Source organism: Trichomycterus rosablanca, chromosome 9 (assembly GCF_030014385.1).
Source record: "Trichomycterus rosablanca isolate fTriRos1 chromosome 9, fTriRos1.hap1, whole genome shotgun sequence".
Taxonomy (NCBI): Eukaryota; Metazoa; Chordata; class Actinopteri; order Siluriformes; family Trichomycteridae; genus Trichomycterus; species Trichomycterus rosablanca.
In genome coordinates, this window is record NC_085996.1 from 6,339,283 (window position 1) to 6,357,009 (window position 17,727).

A 17,727-nucleotide genomic window follows, 5' to 3' on the forward strand; every position below is an offset into this window, starting at 1 on the left:
CTATCTTTGATAACATACACTATATGGTCAAAAGTATGTGGACACCCTTCTAATTGAGGTATTTTACCCCACCCAGTTGCAGTTGTGAATATGTGTGGGTGTGTCTGTCCTGTGATGGACTGGCGACCTGTTTAAGGTGTTTCATACCTTTCACCCAATGAATCAGACCCACCGCAACCTTGACCAGGACAAAGCGGTGGTGAAACAGGCTGAATAAATGAATAAGTGTATAAAGTAATTTACATTTGCAGCATTTAGCAGATACTTTTAACCAAAGCAATTGAGGGTTAAGCTTGCTCAGGGGTCCAACAGTGACAACTGCAGTGGTGGTGGGGCTTGAACCAGCATCCTTCTAATTACTAGTTCAGCACCATACCACTGTCTTTCAATTTTGTCCCATATTATTGGCAATGGTTTGAAAATAGGATGTCCGACAAGCGTATGATCAGGCTTCCACATACTTTTGGTCATTTTACTTTAAAGAACGTGTTCCCTCTACTCTAGAGTCCAGTGGTGGTGTTATTAAAACCTCTTCAGCATTTGTATTGCACATACTGATCATCAACTACAGTCGTTTATATCTACTCAACCAGAAAAGCTCGATTCATGGAGGTACTGATAATCAGTTCCTGTGCTGAAATATAAAATAGGGGGTTTATACCACCCACACTACCCTCTGTGCCACCCTACTACCCCCTGATTGATTATTTTCACCAAATTCTGCCTTGTATTGCTTTGTTAAATACACCACCTTGAATTTAGGCACCTCTAAAATTTTAAAGGAATAAATGCTTAACAGTGCACAGTGTGATGCTATATTCTGGTCTGGGTCACTGTGGTTCCAGCACCACCCAGAAATCCTGTGCACACTGGAATGGGAAGTAATACGAACGAACAAATCCTTTATTGTCATTGCACATTGTACAACGAAATTGGAATACAAATCCCCCCCCCCCCCTTCCCCGTTGCAAGAAAAACAGCAAACAATAAAAGTACTATATACAAATATAAATATAAAAATATAAAAACCTAAAACAGTACTTAAACAAAACAGAAGCAGAACCGAAGCTATTGCACATGTCCTATTCAAATTAAAATTAATTCTAATTAGTCCTAACTAATTCAAATTAGTCCTATTCAAATTCAAATTAATATGTACGATGCAGAGCAACACTCACGCATTCAACTCGATTAGAAATCCAGAGAAAGCCACATTACAGACAGTGACTGATCGTAAGGATCAAACCCAGGTCTTTAGGTTCCATGTTAATGGGCCTTCCTAAATATCACCACCCCAAAATCATCAAAGAATAAGAAATAAGGGACGGTGGGATCAGGACCATCTTGTATTCAGACCAATGTTGTGAAACATTAGTGAACATAGAGTGAAGGAACAGTCGGCCATTGGATCACGTTTGTGTTTTACAGTTTGTAAACAGTTTGATGTTTCAGGGTGGATTTTAAAGAGGTTTGGTTGTGAAATGTATAATTTTCATTCATAAGTCATATTTTACTCATGTTTCATTTCATTTAAAAAAAAGGTCTGATGCTTAACGATACATTTTTGAACGTTCTTCAAAAACTGTGGACCTTTTTAACATTCAGCTCCATCGATGTACTGTACACAATTCATTGTGCACACTGTGCTACAGGGACTCTCCCTGGTTGTCACATTCACTCGTTCATTTCTAATAAAGTTTCCTCCTTTTCTCACCCTGTCCATCCCCATGTGTCATCCTGTTGCCATCCAATCCAATAAAAGCTCATACATTATACTGTGACGACCCCTGTTTACCACCTGGTAAAGACTCTCTGCCTGCACTGAAGTGATGTTTGCTCGAGCATGTTTTTGTGTTTCATAGAGTGTGTGTGTGTGTGTGTGTATGGGTTTTTGTCTTGGTGTGTGTGTCTGCATGCAGGTAAGGAAGCTTGTGTATCTAAACCCTAGTCTTGGTTTAGGTGTTTTTAACCTGGGTGGTTGGGAAATGATCTGTGTGGGGTGTGAAAATAATGTTAGAATTGTATTATTTTATACATTATGATAAATACTGAGTGATTATACATTTAAAGTACATTTAAAGATTTATCTTTACTTTAAAGACACGTGTATTTAATGGCAGTCTTGGAATTTTAAAGTCGATGGTGAGGTACAGTAATGCTGGCTTGACTGTGGACAGTGTCACCAGTTCTCCAGTAGTTTGTAATTCATTGCAAATTTATTGAGGTGCCTCTGATTATGTGGGTAAATTTCTTTTTAGCAAAAGATGACAGTCTGGGTTTCTCCACCTGGGCTTTAATAACGAGACCACTGTTCCATTTATATGGAATTACCTGAGATCTGGTTCTGCGGGCAGCAGTGACTCAGCGGTAGTAATCGGAAGCTCTCTGGTTCAAGACCCATATCTACCAGGATGTCACCGTTGGGTCCTATAATCTATAATTTAATAATAGACTTTTACATCAACCTGGAGGAATTTCAGGCCCTTCTTTTTAAGCTTTCAGGCATTAACAGCTTGTTTTAGTTCTTACCACGACATCTCCGTTCTGTCAGGACATTCTGTTCTGATTTTTAGTCATTGAAAATAAACATGCATGTAAAAAAGATGAATTATTTAACTAAATATCTCATTGTTTATTCAAATTTCCTTTGTGTGATCTAAGGTTTGATTTTACATTTAGTGTGATCGGCGATGAGAGGGGGGGTCATTAGTATTTTCACATCATCTTATATAATCAGAATCAGCTAGTCAGCATGAGCTGGCAATTCACGACCTTAAAATCCTCCTCCAAACCTGAATCCATCTGTCCTCTCAGGATCTGAAACTTCCCCAGTCTGCTGGCGTCCATCATTTGCTCTGCGTTCTTTCGTATAAAAGACGCTATCGCTCCACTTCGACTCGGGTTGTTTATCCGAGTGTTCGCACCCGAGGCCACGACACAATTCTGCACAGAGAGGAAGAAATGAGCAGCGTGGAGAGCCGCTGCTCCAAGAACGCTGATGGATTTTTATGAAGTGGGTTAAGAAGTTAATCAATAAAATGTCAGTGAATTCATCAGCGCTGCATTAGCATTTCTGTTCGCTGAACATTTCATAATGAAGAGCTTCACCCTGATCTCTGGTTTGGTTTCCTGCACCGTGTTGATATGTTCATAGAAACTAAACAGAGATTGTACCAGACATGTGGAAAAGCTCTGACCAACCATGAAGCAAATTAAAAGCCATTAAATTATATTCAATACCTATGTGGACAACTGACCATGAACTGGACATCAAATTCCAAAACCAATCTAATCCAATTTAGTCATATCCAATACCTCGCTACCACTTACACAGCCCCGATCTGATCAAGGAGAGATGGATGACCGCACGTCCCCTCTGACACATGTCCATCTGCAGCCGCTTCTTATCACCGACCAGTGTTGGGTTCCCACACAGAGCCGTATCACATACTGAGAGCCATGCTAGGCTCCAGGTGATTACGCCTGATATTGTGTATCATAGCAGCAGCAGAAAAAGACCCCTGTGTTTGTGTGGACGCCCGGCCAGGTCGGCAGCTCTGTGCCACCCAAGCACCCAGTTTAATTGTTTATTATTGTTATTCAATTGTGGTAGTGTTAATATATCAATTTAACTTTGTAAAGTAAATGGCATTAATGTTGGGTTGTCCCATTTCTTTATGACTAAAACAATATAATAACATAGTTATGTGCAGTAATCATCATAACATAACATGAGAGGCTTTTGGTGCAGTCAAACTAACCTAGTTAATGTGGATCGTTGATTTGGCTCCACCGTCAAACCTCTGCAAATAATAATTAATGCATTCGCTCATCTGGTTTACAATATACCTGAGCGCTGCCACATTACCAAACTGCCGGGCTCTGCTCACTGGTTTCCAGTAGCTGCCCACATCCCATTTAAAACAATGATGTTCGCTTAAAAGTAGATCAGCCCTGATTTATTTCAAAAATCAAACCTCACTCAAAATGTCACTCAAAGCCCAGATTACCAAACTAAAGCTGTTATTTTGGAAACATCATGAGAAGAACAGATTTATTGGAAAAGACAATTACGATTAAAAGAACTGAAGATAAAGGAAGGAAGAGGATAGCCAGAAACAAGACAAATGGATCCAATTAGAAAAACAATGAACAAGCCTTAAGCAGCCTAAAAACCCAAACCACCACACCCGTTCATTTCTTTTCTCAGATGTCAATTTTTGGTTGTTGGTTGGATTTCACTATTGTCAGGGATGGAGGCTGCCGAAATATTAAACCCTACACCTTGTTTAGTAAGTGTTCCTCTTAACTTTCGAGCCACAAGTCTGGCTCCTCTTGATCCACCATTCAGGACTCGTGGAAGATAAGATCTTGTCTTCTAGGTTTATTTACAGATCAGCGACGGTACAGACAAGGACAAACTGGAAGTCAAACGTTAGCAAGGTCTATCGATTAGAGTCCAGATTACACAGGGCAAAACTCAGGTTGTGGACGAGGACAAGGCTGTGGTCAAGGCTTAGTACAGATTTTGGATAGTCGATGATGCCTCACACTGGTCTGTGAACACAATGGAGCTTAAATACACACTTAACAACAAAAGGCAACAAAAGATGGATGGACGGACGGACAGACAGACAGATAGATAGATAGATACACAGATACATGTATAGATTATAGATAGATAGATTCACACAAACCCAGACCCAGGTAATCATAATCAAGGGAAACACAAAAATGAGTGTGAAAACCAAAACAGGGCTTAGACTAGTGTGAGTGCCAACAAAGTCGCTCTGGATGAAGGTCTGCTAAAGGCTGTAAATGTAAATTTGGGCCCAAAGAAGCAAGCTGGACATTTAAAAACACTAAATTCATTAAAATGTTTAAAACAACGAGACAGATATTAAAAGAGAACAGTAATAGAACCACTAAAATCAAGATTGCCATGACATACATAATGTACAAGTGTACAGTACATACGTAAATGTTTGAGTTTACCTGTTTTGTCTATTTTAAATTCCTCACAGTGCACGTCGTGTTTAGTGTGACTGTTGCATGCATATATAATCATTATTCACCTTTGTGTCATGCGTTTGTTCTTTTATAGGCATCTATAGGTCTTGCTATGCAGTTACAGTGTTTAACATGGTAAGCTTGTGCCGTGCTCATTCGCTCACCCCCCGCTTCGGTCTGCATGCCCGATGATGCCACTGTATCTCGGTGTTCGTGCCGCTGTGCCACTCCTCTGCTTTGTGTCTCGTCTGAACAGGACCTCAGACGGCGCGTGCCAGGAAAGCCTTCAAGGAGGCAGGCGGCCTTAGAGGCAAGCCATTTTTTAACTCTGCACTGCCCATGTGTGTTTCTTCATCAGTTAATAATGACATGATTTAGTTTAGTGTGTATGAGAGTGTTCGTCTGAAAATAAGCTGGGTTCTATTTAGTGTTTTCTTCCCAATGCAATTACCTGGTCGCATTTTGCTTCCTCTGCTGTTGCTGACCTCCACGTCCAACACACACCCTCCATCATCGTGTGCAGTAGCCTACAGCGACCATATAACAGACAGATAACGATGATGAAATTGTGGAAATCCAAACAATCCAGTTTAAAATCTGGGGATTAAACCTAAATCCCCACCTGCTGCTCCTGGATTTCCTCTTATTATCATCCAATTTAGTCATATCCAATATCTCGTTACCACTTGCACAGCCCCGATCTGATCAAGGAGAGCCGGATGACCACACGCCCCCTCTGATACAGATCCATCTGCAGCCGCTTCTTATCACCGGCCAGTGTTGGGTTCCTACCCAGAGCCGTATCACATACTGAGAGCCATGCTAGGCTCCAGGTGATTACGCCTGATATTGTGTATCATAGCAGCAGCAGAAAGAGACCCCGTCCGACCTTCCCTCCCTCAAGTGTGGATGCCCGGCCAGGTCGGCGGCTCTGTGCCACCCAAGCACCCAGTTTAATTGTTTATTATTATTATTTATATTAATATTATTATTATTTAGTTATGGCAGTGTTAATATATTAATATAACTTTGTAAAGTAAAATAATTATAACAAAATATGTTGTGTTTTTTAGTTGTGATGATTATTTTTATCAGGACCAGTTTATATTCAGGCTAACATTGTATTATGATTGACCTCTAATTTACTAATATACTAAATAATTTGATTGATTTCTTACTAATATAATAATAATTAGTATGTTAATTGTGTTTTAAGCCTCTAATCTGCATACACTATATATACACCTGATCATGAGCTTGTTGGACATCACACTTCAATAACAAATGATATTAACACAGAGTGACGTCTGTGTGATCGTTTCAGCTAGAACAACAGCCACTCTTCTGAGAAGGCTTCTCACAAGTCTTTGAAACAGGTCTGTGGGAATCTGTGCCCATTCAGTTAATAGAGCAATTGTATAGCTGGAACAAGAAAGCCTCAGTAGATGTTCCAGTTCATTCCAGAGCTGATCAGTGGGGCTGAGGTCAGGATCTGTGCAGGACACTGGAGTTTCTTTAGTCCAAGCTTTATAGAGCTTGCTTTGTGCACAGAGGTACAGTCATGCTGGAATGGAAAGGACCTTCCCTAAACTGTTGCTACAAAGTTGGAAGCTTATAATTTCCTTTATATAATTGATTTATTACACTTGTTAGGAACTACCATGGCTGAAACACATAAATTTAAATATTAGAAGGGGTGTCCCAATACTTGTGTCCATATAGTGTATATTAATCACTCACTCACTTTCTTAACCGCTCATCCAATCAGGGTCGCGGGGGGAGGGGGTGCTGGAGCCTATCCCAGCTTTTCAATGGGTGCAAAGCACACAGTAATACCCTGGACGGGGCGCCAGTCCATCGCAGGGCAGACACACACACACACACACACTCACCTATGGGGCAATTCAGTGTCTCCAATTAACCTGACTGCATGTTTTTGGACTGTGGGAGGAAACCGGAGCTCCCGGAGGAAACCCACACAGACACGGAGAGAACATGCAATCTCTGCACAGAAAGGACCCGGACCGCCCTGCCTGGGGATCGAACCCAGGACCTTCTTGCTGTGAGACAACAGTGCTACCCACTTAGCCACCGTGCCATCCTGTATATTAACCAGTGCCACTTAATACTAAACTGATACTGATAAATCTAGAATCTACATGAAGAATTTTACCCCGTGCATCTTTAATAAACAATAATAAACAGCAGGAAACTTCGTCTCACTGACAGCTCGTGATGTGACTTGCTCTGCATGCCAGTCATCACTGTAATTGTCTTTTATCACTGTAACTGTCGGCATCTTTGTTGTGTCATTTGCTTGAGCACTGCAGGCAGGCAGGCAGACATTACCAGATATTGCTCTCAGGGGGGCGACCTGTATGCCACATGATCGTGGATGGACTGAGGAAAAGGAGGATACCTAAAGCACCACAAACCATGACCACCATGATCTCTGATATCAATACTTCATCTGTCCAGAGTCGTCTGTTTATGTCTCTTAATGTTGTTTAGCTTGATGTTGTTTAGTCTGGTTCTGATGGTGATGATGTTTTTGACCGATCAGCTAAAGGTGTAGATATGAATTGTGTAGATATGAACTGCGCTGCTATGTACTGTATCTTTAAATTGTGTGGTTATGATTTGTGTAGCTATGAATTGTGTAGATATTTATTGTGTAGCTCTTTCTGTAAATGTGTTGCTGGGAAATGACGACGCTTGCGATCTTGTTGTACTAGTTTAAACTACGTGCTGCTGTATAATGTTTCTGCAGACAGTAAGATCCAAAAGCTGGAGTCCACTACCAACTACTGTTTATACAGTTTATTATTATTATTATTATTATTATTACTATGCTACCGGTCGGCTGGATGCCATCTAGCGGGCACAATTGGCAGTGCCTGCAGCAGACCAAATATACAGCCTAGTCTGCTGGGTTGGTTGGGTGGGAAAAGACCAGGAAGTGGGTGGGGTCTTCAAACGCTGTGCAAGGACCCTGGTTAGCAGGCAGAGGCGCCTGTGCAGAAGTGGATGAGCCTCACGTGTGAATCCACCGAGGTACAGGTGAAAAAGAAGGGGTTGAAGGACGTGGAGCAGGTGAATATACCCTCCTCGAATGCAATCAGGATCCTCAAAAAATAAGGAATCAATAGTTTATAATTGTTATTACTACTAGTGGACACTGTGGACTCTTGGAGCTTACTGTATGTACACACGTATACATTTAAGCATGTGTCGGTGCATTGCTGATGTTTTCCTGTCACACAACACACTCAGGAGGTATTCAACTCCCAAGCAGTGATCCAGAGAGGACAGCTAAGGGAGCCATGGATGATTCGCCCGGCTGGATGAACGGCATCCTGAGCTTTGTATCTAATTTGTTAGCACCCGAGGAGGAGATAGAAGAAGGTATATATCACGTAAAGGTTCACGTTCTTCCACATAACCAGACTGACACGTGCGTTTGATTCGATGAGTCCTGGGTTCTCATAGAGCTTTTTATACGTCAGTATACACCAATCAGGCATAACAATATGAGCACCTTCTTGTTTCTACACTTACTGTCCATTTTATCAGCTCCACTTACCATATAGAAGCACTTTGTAGTTTAACAATTACTGACCGTAGTCCATTTGTTTCTCTACATACTTTTTAACCTGCTTTCACCCTGTTCTTTAATGGTCAGGACCCCCACAGGACCACTACAGAGCAGGTATTATTTAGGTGGTGGATCATTCTCAGCACTGCAGTGACACTGACATGGTGGTGGTGTGTTAGTGTGTGTTGTGCTGTTATGAGTGGATCAGACACAGCAATGCTGATGGAGTTTTTAAACACCTCACTGTCACTGTTGGACTGAGAACAGTCCACCAACCAAAAACACCCAGCCAACAGCGCCCCGTGGGCAGCGTCCTCTGACCACTGATGATGGCCTAAAAGATGACCGACTCAAACAGCAGCAATAGATGAGCGATCGTCTCTGACTTTACATCTACAAGGTGAACCAAATAGTTAGGAGTGTCTAATAGAGTGGACAGTGAGTGGACACGGTGTTTTAAAAACTCCAGCAGCGCTGCTGTGTCTGATCCATTCATACCAGCACAACACACACTAACACACCACCACCATGTCAGTGTCACTGCAGTGCTGAAAATCATCCACCACCTAAATAATACCTGCTCTGTGGGGGTCCTGACCATTGAAGAACAGGGTGAAAGCAGGTTAAATAAGTATGTAGAGAAACAGATGGACTACAGTCAGTAGTTGTAGAACTACAAAGTGCTTCTATATGGTAAGTGGAGCTGATAAAATGGACAGTAAGTGTAGAAACAAGGAGGTGGTTTTAATGTTTTGGCTGATCAGTGTACGTCAGTAGCATTGGTGGTCATTCTTGCACTGCTGGGGGAAGCGGCACATTTCAGGGGAAATGACATTCACACTGAGATTAGGAGGCTCGTATCATATCCAAGCGGCCGGCCTGGCAGAACTCACTCATCCAGCAAACATCAGATAGCCGGCACGCTGAAATCAGATCGGTCCGGCCTCTGGCTAAATCTGGTGCCGGATTAGAGAGGCATGACAGACAGAGTTAGAATAAGTGTGGCCAAAATAAAATGGACAATATTTTTACACTTTCTCTAAATAGCCTATAAGCAATATAAGGTTAATGCCTGAGGTGTTACTTTTTTAACTTGTTATAGAGGTATAAAACTAATGTTAATAACAAAGGGAGCACCAACTAATAATTCAACTGACTCTTCTCACAAGTTCTCACAATTAGCAAAATGCACAGAAGCAGATCCTCAGTGTTCATGATTGAGAGGTTAAACACACGCTGGAACACCAGAGCTGGGATCTCGAATACATCGTATTGAGTCTCGGCTCTGCCTGCCGGCTGGGATGAGCAGCCACGTGAACAACGATTGGCCTGTTGTTCAGATAGGGGTGGGATATTAAAGCCGGACAGGGACTCTCTCATTACTAATGCAATTATGACCTCTGCTGGCTGATTGATGGCATCTGCACAGAGAGGAGGAAAGTGTGATGTCAGGGTGTGTCTCTCCATACACACTGCTGACCTGCATTGCACTCGTCAATGTGCAGGGGAAAAAATGCATACGGCTGCTGCCCACTATATATATATAAAACAATTAGGATTCTGGTCAAAACCATCTGTTACATTTTTTCTTTTATGAGCAAACAGCACACACTAACACACTACATATGAGCCACTGCAGTGAATGACTTAATAATAAATAAATATGAATTAATAATAAAACATGACATACATGTACTGCTTTCTGGTTGTCTTATAAGGGTATCTGAGTAACGGAATTAATAATACAGAATGGGACACTGTTTTTCCAGCTTTACGCATCAGAGAAGACATGTAAGACAGGACAATGAGGCTCTCTGTACCTGCCAGTGTGAAAACCTGTGCTGTTTACCACATCTGTGATTCTGCGAAATGAAAAATAAAATCGAGCCAAACAACTGATATTGTTTCCTTCTCAGTCACTTCCTCACTTATGCATGTAACAATATATTTTCATACACAAGTTATTACCTGGTTTACTCTGGAAATGAGTTACAAACGTTACAGACCTGTAAGCAGGAACGAGAATTATTTTTATATAACAGCATGTCCAGAAAATTAAAGATCACATATAGATGACATGAGTAGCATACAGATAACATTTAAAGATCTTCAACCTCTTAACCACATCATATTCTATTAGTGTGAACATGTTATGGTTTTAAAAATAAGGATATTGGCAGGATGGCATCAGAAGAAAACAGATGGGCCAGAAGAAAACAGGCACTTCTGTTGTGAGGCTTAAAAATCCTGTGACACCGGAAAATTGCACACTAGCCAAAAAGTTGACTGGACAAAGCCCGGTATCACGGTTCCAGAGAAAAGCTGTTTTACTAGACAGAGGAAACTGGCTAATCTATGAAAGAGAAAATCATGATACATAGATGCGAATTAATGCTAACAAGGCGCCTCCGTGCCCCCTCTGCCTGAGCCACGTTACAAGAGCAATTTCAGACAGCTTTAATAACTCACGATGTGTATCTGAAATCAATTCCCAATTTAAATATCACAAGTGTCTATTTGAAAATTGCAGATGAGACACTTAATCATTAAACATAAATGTAACGTCTTTAAAAGATCATTATTATTAGCAAACATTTGTTTATAAAAAAATTATCTCTTGTCTAATTAAAATATGTTGATTGTAGGGTCAGGTGGAAAATGTGAAAACAACATGAATAACTCACTATTAGAAAAACACACTTAACTTTATACTACAGTACCAGATGCCCACGCTCAGCAAATTTACTAACAAGTCTCACAAGTGTAGATTCATTATCTCATTAACCTCATTAAACATCTGTGGATAAACCTGAAGATGCAAGTTCACATAAACTCACCATCCAGTCTGACAGAGCTGAAAGAATCAGAAAACAGGTGTGGGTTTTACAGACATAATTCTATTAAAAATATAAAAAATATATCGGTATATGATGATCTGAATAAATTAAATGGGGGTTTTGAGAACAAATGACAAGAGTGCATTGAGAACAAACATGGAGAGAGTACTGAGAATAAATGACCTTACTTGGATAAAATGGTCAGTAAAACTGAATGAGAAATTATTATGTAGTAACACACACACTTTATAACCAAAAGTATGTGGATGCACCTCCTAATTTTTAAGTTCAGGTGTTTCTGACGCACCCATCACTAACAGGTGAATGAAATACATTAAATTAAATATATCTTAAGCTTTCAGCTCAGTGAAAAAGTTTGGTAAAGGACTTTTCCAGGTCCAGCTTGACCGACCCGTCCCTGTGCACAAAGTGAGATCCGGAATAAATACATGCTTTGTTTGGTGTGAAGGAACTTCAGTGGCCTGTCCAGAGCTTTGATCTCACCACCTCTGATCTCACCACCACTGATCTTAACACCCCTGATCGCACCAGATCTAAAATGAATTAGAATTTAGAATCAGCAGTCCAGGCCTTTTGTCCAACATCTCTGCCTGACTAAATGGACACAAATTCCCGCAAACACACATCAGAGTCCAAAAAAGTGATGATTACCATGATGATTCACATTTTTGGCATTTAGGAGACACTTTTATACAAAGCAACTTACAGTTACAGTTACAGTATACAATCTGAGCAATTGAAGCGTAAGGGCCTTGCTCAAGGGCCCAACAGCAGCGACCTGGCAGTGTTGTGGCTTGAACCAGCGACCCTCTGATTACTAGTCCAGTACCTTAACCCATTTATCTGGGTTTGGGACCGGCACTTTTAGGGTGCACTGTTTTGTTCCCCCTCAATGGAAAGGTTCAAAAAGAACAGCCACAAAAAGGGGAAACCACAAACAGCAACTTTTACACAAAAATCAGAATTTGTGGCAACTTGGTTCAGCCAGTAAATGCTGCAAGATTATAGGAGGAAAGGGGAAACCAGAGTACCTGGAGGAAACCCTGACAGAAAGCGACCGGAAGCCAGGATTGAACCAGGACCTCAGGAACCTTATCACTATTATTATTTTCACACCAGAAGCAGCTTGGTTTCAAATGCAAACACATTAATACTTCCATGGTAAAGCACAGCTGCTGCATTTTCTTAAATATTATTATACAACATTTGCATAGAGGGCACAAAAGCAGATTAGAGTTATAAATCTCTCACAGGAGGAACAACAGGTGCTGTTCATTTAGATTTTGATTCTGCTCGAGCGCTCTCTGTGCCTCCATGAAAATCCTTGATTTGAAAAATGAACTATTTGATTACAAGGGCCAATAATTTATCATCTCTATTAATGAAGCTTATAAAGTATGAGCGAGATCGGTGATGATCCTGGTGTAGAGAGGAGGTATTAAAATCTCACCTCAGATCACCATGGTTTACTAAATATGATCATGTTTAGATTTAGTTTATTAATAATAATAATAATAATAATAAAAGATTTTTATATTTTATTTTAGATATACAGTATAAGATTTTTTTCTGGATATCCTGAATATTTTCTCAGTATTGTGTCTGGTTGATGGTGAAAAACCTAAATTATTTGCGCTCATGCATTAAGAAATGTCCTTTTTGAACATTGGTTGAACAAGTGGTGAGCCACGATCTCAGAGCCATGTCCTGTAAATTCCTCCCTAGCGATTATGATTGACTACAGCTTGTGGCTTTTAATACACATATAAAAAGGACTAGTTTGAGTGCACACATCTATCAAAGAGTGGCCTTGACAAGTGCCTTGTCAGGAAGAAAAACTTAACTTAGAAACTTAGAAACTTAGAAACGTGTCCATATGTTTAAATATAATGTACAAACTACCATAAAACTGCCAGAAAATTACTGATCCTCCTTACTGATGTCTATAAACATAGTTCTACTTTGACCACACTTATTGAAAAAGTACACTGGTTCCCTGCCAAGGCTAGAGAGAAAACCCACCCTGTGCTAACAGGAAAATTATTGGATAATGGTCACATGTAATCTAAAAAAGCAGGTCATGGATCAGAAGCTGTGGGAACATGAGCAACACTAATAGATTGTGAATGTAACTCCATTGGCTTTATGGTCAATTATCCCACACTCACACAGAAAATATTAAATACATTTGACTTTAATTAATGTACATTTATTCGTAGAATATTTTACATCAAACACATTTTCAGAACATAGTCAGCAAACCCACAAATATTTGCTGCCCCCTAAACTATTTCAATTAATAATTACTTATTTAGATTTACCAGCTGAAGATGTTCTTATTGGCCATACGTAGGTTCCTGTTTCAATACATTGTAAAACTGAGGTAACATAGAGGCCATTTACTTTAAACATTAAGCAACAATGTTTTGGTCTTTATAGACAAAGAGAGCTGAATAAACCTGAATAAACAGGAGCCGAACATGAGAGACATGAATGTGACTCTGTGGGATCAGGGTGGTAAAATATTAAAGCAAACGCACAACCTCACACAGAAAATATAAAACACATGACCAAAGCAGTTATATTTATTCTTTTACCTTATCAACTCCACCTCGTTTGTAAATATTATGAGCTCACCTCGTTTCTGCAACACATTCCATAAAGTTATGACAGGGGCAGTATAAGTATGGGGCAGTGGTAGCTCAGCGGTTAAGGTACAGGACTAGTAATCAGAAGGTCGCTGGTTCAAACCTCACATCTGCCAGGTTACCACTGTTGGGCCCTTGAGCAAGGCCCTGAACCTTGAATTTCTTGCTGTGTATACTGTCACAGTACTGTAAGTCACTTTGGAGAAAAGCATCCGTTAAATACTGAAAATGCAAAATAATAATGGACATTTGTAGCTTAGCGGTTAAGGTACTGGACTAGTAATCAGAAGGTCGCTGGTTCAAGCCTCACATCTGCCAGGTTGCCAATGTTGGGCCCTTGAGCAAGGCCCTTAACCCTCAATTGCTTAGACTGTATAATGTAAGTCACTTTGGATAAAAGCGTCTGCTAAATGCTGAAAATGTAAATGTAATAGGGTAAGGTACAGTAAGGTAACACAGCTGTAAACACGCCCCTGATCCAACTTATTTGGGATGATGTTGTAGGGGGTCGGTCCACACCGCCGGTCACCCGCAGAAGCCCCAGCACTGATTACTGCTGATCAGATACACCTGCAGGGCTCTGCATAAAACTCACGCAAACCATGGCTCAGTGCTGCACCTCTGTAGAGGGGCAGACGGTATGGTATGTAGCGAAAAGGAAGAAAAGAAATAAGAAAAAAAAAAAAACAAACAAGTCAAAGAAAAGAGAGACAAGAACACAAGCTGAAACAAAGAGGGAAAAAAAGAAAGAAAAGAAAAACTATATATCAAAGGTTACAAACCCCAGCAGATAGCTTAACTGAGGTCTGAACTCAAAGAGACTCTGGGTAAAAACAGTGAGAGGGACTTAAAGGGTTCAGCTCATTGTCTTTAAGTTTATTCATTTCTGAGTGAACATTTTAGTTAAAGGCTGATGTTAGTTTTTGTGTTAGACTTTATCTGATTATTATTGTCTCCCTTTGCTTGAGTACGCCATTATCAGCGTCTCCTTTGTTTGCCGTTCCCACCTTTTTTACTGCCACCTTTTGGAGTGCTTTTTGGAGTGTCACCAGTTTGTCCACGTCCCCTGTATAGCAGTGGTAAAGCAGTGGTACAGCACTGTTCCGTGGCTCAGTGAGTTGCTGGTTCGAATCCAGCCTCAAGCACTCAGCACAACAGTGAAGGCACACAAACACAGTCTATTCATCTCCACACCTCATACCTTGTTTTCTCTGTTATATCAGTTCACCTGTGGGTAGCACTGTCGCCTCACAGCAAGAAGGCCCTGGGTTCGATCCCCAGGTGGAGCGGTCTGGGTCCTTTCTGTGTGGAGTTTGCATGTTCTCCCCGTGTCTGTGTTGGTTTCCTCCGGGTGCTCCGGTTTCCTCCCACAGTCCAAAGCCGTGCAAGTGAGGTGAATTGGAGATACAAAATGGTCCATTACTGTGTTCGATATAACCTTGTGTGAACTGATGAATCTTGTGTAATGAGTAACTACCGTTCCTGTCATGAATGTAACCAAAGTGTAAAACATGACGTTAAATTCCTAATAAACAAACAAACAAACAAACGAGGAGCTCTGCTCTTGGGTCCAACATCCCTTAACAGATGTTGCAGCAATCAAATTTCAGTAAAACACAGGTCAAAAATTGCACATTTATTTCTATATTTACTACTGTCCCAATTTATTTGCAATTTTGTTTGTTTATTAAATATCTGCATTTCTAACACATGAACACAATACAATAACCACTGAGAGCACAAGACAAATCTCCTCTCAAAGCAAAGCCAAGTTATTTACTACTACAACAACAATAACAATACATGCCGTCCAGCAGAAGTACCATAGTGAACCAACAGTAAATGCTGCACTTTATTAATTAAACAGATCTCAGACTCATCATCTTAAACCTCGATATAACGATAATACTAATATATAACCACACATTAAACACACTGGTATTGAGTGATGTTTTGTTTGTCAAATCAAATACAGTGGCAGTAAAACTACTTTGTGAACCCTTTGGAATTACCTGGATTTCTGCATTAAATACTTATAAAGTGTGGTATATTCATAGTAACAGATAGACATAGTCAGGCTACATTAATAACACAGAGACTTGTGCTTTTCATTGAACAGATTTATTTATTATTTATGGTCAAGGCTGGAATAAGTTAACCACACCTCAGGGCTTCTTAAATTCTCCAAAACCCTAAAGTTCCAGTTAATAAGACCTCTTATCGTCCTGCTCCCGACCCACCGTGATCCTCACCAGCCTACAGTAGTAAAATAAATGAAGGACTGATTAATACATGGATAAAGATCCAGAACAATGAAATCCAGATCATTATAAAGATTTCACAGGTTTTTCTTGCCGAAATGCATCATAATGCAAGTCATTGAATTTCATTTAATGGATTATAATGTTGACTGTGTGTGTGTGTGTGTGTGTGTGTGTGTGTGTGTGTGTGTGTGTTTACGCTCTCCCGCTGTTCAAAGATTGGAGGCGGCAGGAATAATTTACCGTTCATTAGAGACGAGTTGTTTGCCTCTCTGATCCACAGTCATTATTTACTGCTCCTTTCATCAGTAATGCTCAGTTCTAACATCACGTCCCTCATGTTTCTGCAGGAGAATGGCCAGCAGTGAAGAAAAAAGGTTGGTGGTCAAGAGCTTGGTAAAATGCATCATCTTACAGTCACCACACACTTAAAGGAGCGGCCCAAACTGAAACCGGTCCTGATGCTGATCGTTTCTATGTGTTGTTAAGTAGTGGAATCATTATCAGAACAACCTGTAAACATGTTGAGACTTAATTGTTCACCCTCAGTCACCACTTCATCCTGTTGAGGGTAGCTAGTTATTTAAAAGCTGCGAACAATGCAGAAATATGAGCCTGGACAGGGCACTCTCACTGGTTCACACCTAGGGGCAATTTAAAGTAGCCAATCCATCTTCTGTCACAGAAAACCCTTGCACTGTTGTCCAGAGGTTGTGATTCTGAGTGTTGATTACTCTATAAACCATCGGTGGCTGAAACTGGGAGCAGATTCTTGAATCCTCTATTAACCTTTATCCATTCAATAAAAAGTAAAAGCTACAGGAAGGACAGCTGATATGGGCCTACAGCAAGGGCCTATGGATAAATATGTAGGGAGTTCCCCCACAGGTCAGCCATGCTGGCCAAAAGATTTGCGAAGACATTTCAGTCCAGTCCAGTGCTGGCTGTAGGATAGGAAAATGTTAGTCATGCATCTGGGAGCTCATGCCTATGGACGAGGGTAATTAGCCTCCACAAATTGCACTCATTTACCCAGTGATATGGAATCAATGAAAAAAAAATTGAAGTCCGAGGTCATTTACCAGTTTATGTAAAATATTTAGAAACTGGTTTGCTATGAGCTCTTGTTTCAATATCACATCTTGAAGCTTTGCTAAAATTTGTCGCTGATTACACTGACAAAAATTGGCCTCCTAAAGGAAACGTAGTTGGAAACGTAGTTGGTCAGATTAAACAAAGATTATTTATAATTTATTCAAAATGACAAAATATTTGGAGGGGGCCTCAGGTGGCACACGCTGCAACCAGAGCTGGGATCTCGAATACATCGTATCGAATCTCAGCTCTGCCTTGCC

The 17,727-nt window shown here is 40.5% G+C and overlaps 1 protein-coding gene across 6 annotated transcripts in view; it reads left to right on the forward strand.

The window, feature by feature from the left end:
* trdn (triadin) overlaps positions 1-17,727 on the forward strand; it is a 51,024-nt gene that overhangs the window by 9,603 nt on the left and 23,694 nt on the right. For 5 of the 6 annotated variants that reach the window (XM_063001742.1, XM_063001745.1, XM_063001744.1 and 2 more), the window contains exons 3-6: positions 1,763-1,801; positions 5,267-5,320; positions 8,284-8,415; positions 16,723-16,749. In XM_063001742.1, the coding sequence (XP_062857812.1) occupies positions 1,763-1,801; positions 5,267-5,320; positions 8,284-8,415; positions 16,723-16,749 (252 nt within the window). The remainder of the gene's footprint in view (positions 1-1,762; positions 1,802-5,266; positions 5,321-8,283; positions 8,416-16,722; positions 16,750-17,727) is intronic. The other variant, XM_063001748.1, reaches the window with a different exon arrangement.